Genomic DNA, 5652 nt, shown 5'->3' with positions numbered 1-5652 from the left:
TCAATCAGACTGCTTTCTTTTCACTCCAGCGGATGAACGACTGGTTGGTTTTTGTTCAGATGTTTGTTTTGACGAGCAACCTAAACTAAAATTGGTTGTAGACTTATTAGTAATTTTTGCTGCAGAATTAACCCGTTCATCACCCAACACTCTCCAGCTATTAATGAGACATCGAGCAAGTTTTCGAATCCTGCTGGAGCAGTGCTTTAGCGTAGCACGCACTGTTCTTCTAATTTTAGTTGTCTTTAACACATCTACAGATAATTGCATCTGTTGTAGAGTCCTCAGCGATTCATATAAGATATAATCATATTCAGGCTCATGTAATTGATTGTTGGACAAGATCACTTCCTTTATCCTCATCACCTCTCCAACTATTTGATCATTCTCCTCGGGGTTGTCAGAGTTGGAGTTTTTCTTCACCTCCTTGAGAGATTCAGCATCGCCATTATTAAGAGAAAGATGGCAGGTGTATAGCTTCTCCGCAATCATTTCCCTTCGTTCCTTAAATTCATTGGGGAAATCTTCAGCAGCCACGAGAATCGCTTTGTTGATCAACTCGAATATGTCTGATGTCGCGCTGTTAAGAAGTTTCCTCCAGTAATCCAGTGAACCTTTTGCCTCCGCCATTTCCATCAAAGAAAAAAAAAATCACAGCTTTAAGTAGAATATTCTTCTCACTCTTTCACTAATCAAAGTGGTAGAAATAGATAACAGAACAATAATAAAAATTTGATCTTTCCAATATCGGTTAAATACTTTCTTGTTCTAATTTGATCCATAATGTATGGAGAAATGAGCGAACTAACATGAACAGATGGCTTCTTTGCCATGTTTTTTTAAGAAATTGTTGAATGGGCTTTCCTTAAAGAAAGCTTGAAACTCTCTTCATAGCTTGCCAAATGTACGGTTATTGTAAATGTATGTATATAAATTAAAAAAAAATAAAAATAAATAAAAAAATGTATATAATCGCTCCACATATGTTGACTGACATCTGATTTGAATATAGATATGCTAGTTCGAATTATCTCGACGTTCTAGAGGAGATCATGCAGTTCAATTCACAGGATTTATCATGATTAGGGGTGTCAATATTTGACCCGACCCAAAAATCCGACTTGATTCATACTCAAAATTTTTGGGTTTGGGTCAACCCGAACCCGAACTGGGTCGTGCATGTACGGGTTAAGGATTTGACTAGTTTGTAAAACTAGGTCAGGTTCGAGTTAGGGATTTTGATCCGTTTGTAAACCCGGGTCGAGTTCGGATTGACCCAGAAACCCGAAATCAATTTGATTTGACCCATTTTTAATTGATTTAAGAGAGTTTCAGAAGATTGTTATGAAATAAGTAAATATTATTTTCACAAAATAATAAACCATGCCCAAACTTTTTTTTTTTTTTTGGTTAAAACCCACCAACGGGCCTACGCGTTAAATAAGGGAAAAAGTTACACAGTCCTTAAAGGGTTCTCTAGCTCACTAATGCTCCAAAGAGCTACAGGAAAAATTAAAAAGGAACCTAAGAGCCTGAGATCCCTACTACAAAAAATTACAATAATATCTAGTAACATTCTATTAGTCAAAAAAAGAAAGGGAACAAAGAATAACATTCAGCACGACCCTTCCAGCAACAAACAGATTTAGTGAACGATATTACCGGAGTTTTAGCAGTAGAAGATCCCGCCATAACATCTCTAAAAGAACGAGATGTCGGAGCAGAGACAGAAGATCCAGCCACACCAGCCGCCTGGGTACCCGTTGTTGAAGGCGGAGCACCCCACACATCCGGTGACGGGGAAGACAAACTCTTCTCCATAAGGAGAAGAGAAAGCCAAAAGTCAGAGCAGAAAAGAGAAACCTTTTCAAAAGAGACGAAAAGGGAGGGAGATCGCCGGAGAAACGATCGGGAAGCGAGAAAGCAGAGGAGCCGCAAAATCGCCTAGAAAATCGCCAGAGCAAAAAAAACCCTAGCGAACGAAGCAAGAGAGGATATCATGAAGGAATAGGGTGAAACCATGCCCAAACTTAAGTAAGCTTGGTTTATTTTAAATTGATGTAAGTAAATCTTACTTTAATTCGATTTAGGTTTAAATAACTCGAATTAAATAAAAATATTTTAGTAAAAAATTAAAAGAAGAAGGCCGGCTTCTGGTTGACCCGGACACAAAGTGGGTTGGGTTCGAGTCCGAAAAACCGACCCGTTTGTAAGCATGTCGGATTCAGGTTGGGTTAAAAAGTGTGAGATTAGATTCAGGTTTGACCCGAAACCGACCCAAAACCCGATTTTGAAGCCCTAGCCCTGATAAAAGATCATCCCCATTTTATCTGGTATAAAAAAAAAGGTGGCTGGCATGAGAGTCAAGATCATAATACAGCAAAAATAAGAAATTCATACATAGACGACGACAAATTTGTTCTGACTCTCTTCACCACCTGCAATTGGAAGACATGATACAGAAACAGAGAGAAAAAACGAGAAGAACTATTTCTTCAAGACAACAAAAACTCAAGCAGCCTTATTTCTTTGAATCCGAAAGTATTTATACAGAAGAAATATGTAACAGAGAGGCTATACAGCAGCTACACATACATCAATATATCTATATGGAAACTTATTTCTAAATTTTGCTCGACGCTCCGACGTCAAATAGAGACAATTAAATAACCATGAATGAAGATTTTTTCCCCTAACTTTTGATGTCTTATCCTAATTTCTTTTTCGATCGTCGTCGTTTCTCATGTGACTCCATTGATATATCATGTGGATCTATAATTTTTATCATTCGTCGCTTCTTTGCATTTTCTATTCTTTGATATCCTTCATGAAGCTTCCACTTCGAAATCTCCAGCTTGATCGACGCATCTGAAGCTTCCTTCAACTGCTTTCTCTTCACTCCAGCAGATAAATGCCCACTTGGTTTTTGCTTCAAAGCTTGTTTTGACGAGCAGACAAGTTCAAAATCTGGTTTGTTGAGCTTGCTAATAGAATAATCTGTAATATTATTTTCAGAAGTTGCAGCAATAGGTTTAGCCCATTCAACAACCAGCGCTTTCCAACCTTTAATGAGAGTCCTAACAAGTTTTTGAATCTGGCTACAGTTGTGTTTTCGTAAGGCATTCACAGTTCTTCCAATTTCAGTTTCCTTCAGAGTTTTTACAGACAATGGCATCAATTGCAGACTTCTTAGTGATTCATACAAGAGTGAATCAGACTCATATAAGTGATTATTGGAAAGAATCTCCTTTATCTTCATCACCTCTCCAACTATCTGATCATTCTCTCCAGGTTTATCATAGTTTTTGGAGCCATTTTTCTCCTGCTTGGGATGTTCAACATCGCCATTATTGAGAGAAAGATGGAAGTTGTTGATCTTCTCGACAATCAGATCCTTTCTATCATTAAATTCCTTTGGGTAATCCACTACCGCTACGAGGATCGCTTTGTCAATCAACTCAAAGATATCTGATTTCGCACATCTGAAAAATTTTCTCCAATAATCCAATGAATCTATTGTCTCTGCCATTGTCATTGCCACAAACAAAGGCGGCTCCTTTCCTAAAAGATTTCAGTTTTGTATGTAAAATATTTGTCTCGATCTTTCACTTATTAGAAATAGGAGAAATACGATAATCCAATAAAAATTTTGATCGCTTAAATATCACATAAATATCATATCATTCTAATTTGATCCATAATATTAGGAAGAATAAATGTTTTCCTTAAAAGATGCCAAAAACTCTTTTCATGGTTATATTTATGAAATAATTAAATTTAATAATTTACTAAATTTATACAAGTTTTATGCCAAATATGTTAAAGATTGATTAAAATTTATATGCATATTACAATTTTTATGCCAAATTTGTAAAAAATTGATTAAAATTTATATGCATCATAATTATATGGCATTGAATAATTTTAAACAAATTATATATGAAAAGAATGTATTTAATTTAAAATTAACTAAATTTAATAAGAATCATAATTATTCAAAGAACATAAAGCACAATTAGAGAAAAGATACCAACTCTACCACAAAAGGTTTAAAGAGATAATATGACAAAGGAAAATAATGGTACTATTTCTTAATGGTGGCATTTATAACCATCATATTTTTGTACATTTAATTTTAAAAAAAGAAGAAGGAAAGACAACATATATATTATACTTGGTTTCTATTATAATTTTGTTACCATTTATTACATGATTTTGTATATATAATTCCTATTACTTTGGTTGGAATTATGGACGGATCCATCCTATACCGAGGGTTGGAAATTACCACCCCCCCCATGGGATAAATAGTCTTATGTAAAGCATCATAGGCTTTACATCATATATATATATATATATATATATATCTTGGGAATTTAAACTATAAGAAAAATAGTGTATATCATACCAAAAATTGAACATGTACAACAAATGTGTAAATTATAACTTCTTTCCTCAAATTTTTATGTTTTTTTTTAAATTGTTATATGTAAAGCCCTATGATGCTTTACATTAAATTTATGGAGTTGTTTGATGGTGTGGCTTTCATGTCCATCCCCAAAGACCAAATTGGAACAAAAAATTACATAGTTGTGGTGATATTCGATATCATTTTCATCCGAAGAAGTTTCAGCAGGAATCCTGATGATGAAGATGCTCATTGTTCACATCATGAAAGCTTTAATAGAAGATATGGTAGCCCTGAAAATTCTATAAGATGTAATTTCTATATATCCAAAATCCAAATTACAATGGCATCACACCATTCATTGAATGGACCTATCACCAACTAACTCCATTTAATTACATATGAACTAAACAAATTATATGTATAACTTCTCATAAATAAATCAACAAGAAAGTTTAATACATTCATAACAGACTGATATAAATCATATATCATAACAGATTGATACAAATCATAACATACTGATACAAATCATAACAGACTGATACAAATCATATATCATAACAGACTGATACAAATTATAACATACTGATACAAATCATATATCAGAATAGACTTATCAAATGTCATTTTTCCTAATGTAAAGTGTACAATTAGAATGCAGAAATATACGTTATAAGAAAATGAAAAAAAAAAATATTTATATAGAAGATATATCTGAATGTAAGAAAATAGAAGGCATAGTTTTATTTATAGAAGACATTTGACTATGTGCATTTTATACTAGAATACATGCCATGTAATAAACCCATGATTATACATCCTTATATCATCATCTCATTTGATGAAAAAATTTCCGAAGCTGGCATACTTAATGTATATATGCAAAATTTACTTTGCTTTCTCTACCCAGTCAAATCACGTAGAAGCTGAGCTCCCATCAAGTTCCTATAAGGAATGCTTTGTCCCTCCCCCACGAGTACTAAGAACTGCATTGCATCGCCTTCATCATCACCCCAACCCCGACCCTAATCTTAATCAGAATTTCGACAACCTTGAAGTTGATCACTTTGATTCCTACCATGGCCGGGAGCTCACACTAGGGCCATGGTAGGAATCAAAGTGAACAAATTCAAGGTTGTTGAAATTCTGGTTAGGATTAGGGTTGGGGTGGTGATGATGATAGATGTGAGAGAATGTGGCTCATCAAGGTGGTGGTGATGGCATGAATGTATTAAACTTTC

At 34.4% G+C, this 5652-nt stretch overlaps 1 protein-coding gene across 1 annotated transcript; it reads right to left on the bottom strand.

Moving 5' to 3' along the window:
• LOC110115666 (probable mediator of RNA polymerase II transcription subunit 26b) lies at positions 1–630 on the bottom strand. The gene has a single exon (XM_020848970.2). The coding sequence runs from the start codon at positions 628–630 to the stop codon at positions 1–3; it is 630 nt and encodes a 209-aa protein (XP_020704629.2).
• Between the last annotated feature and the right edge of the window lie 5022 nt (positions 631–5652).

The sequence above is a fragment of the Dendrobium catenatum genome, unplaced genomic scaffold, assembly GCF_001605985.2.
Source record: "Dendrobium catenatum unplaced genomic scaffold, ASM160598v2 fragScaff_scaffold_1449, whole genome shotgun sequence".
In the NCBI taxonomy this organism is placed as follows: Eukaryota; Viridiplantae; Streptophyta; class Magnoliopsida; order Asparagales; family Orchidaceae; genus Dendrobium; species Dendrobium catenatum.
The sequence above is the reverse complement of the archived record's forward strand: the minus strand, read 5'-3'. Positions and strand labels throughout refer to the sequence as shown.

Coding starts and splice junctions, on each gene's coding strand:
- LOC110115666 (XM_020848970.2), bottom strand. CDS start 630: ATGGCGGAGGCAAAAGGTTCACTGGATTACTGGAGGAAACTTCTTAAC.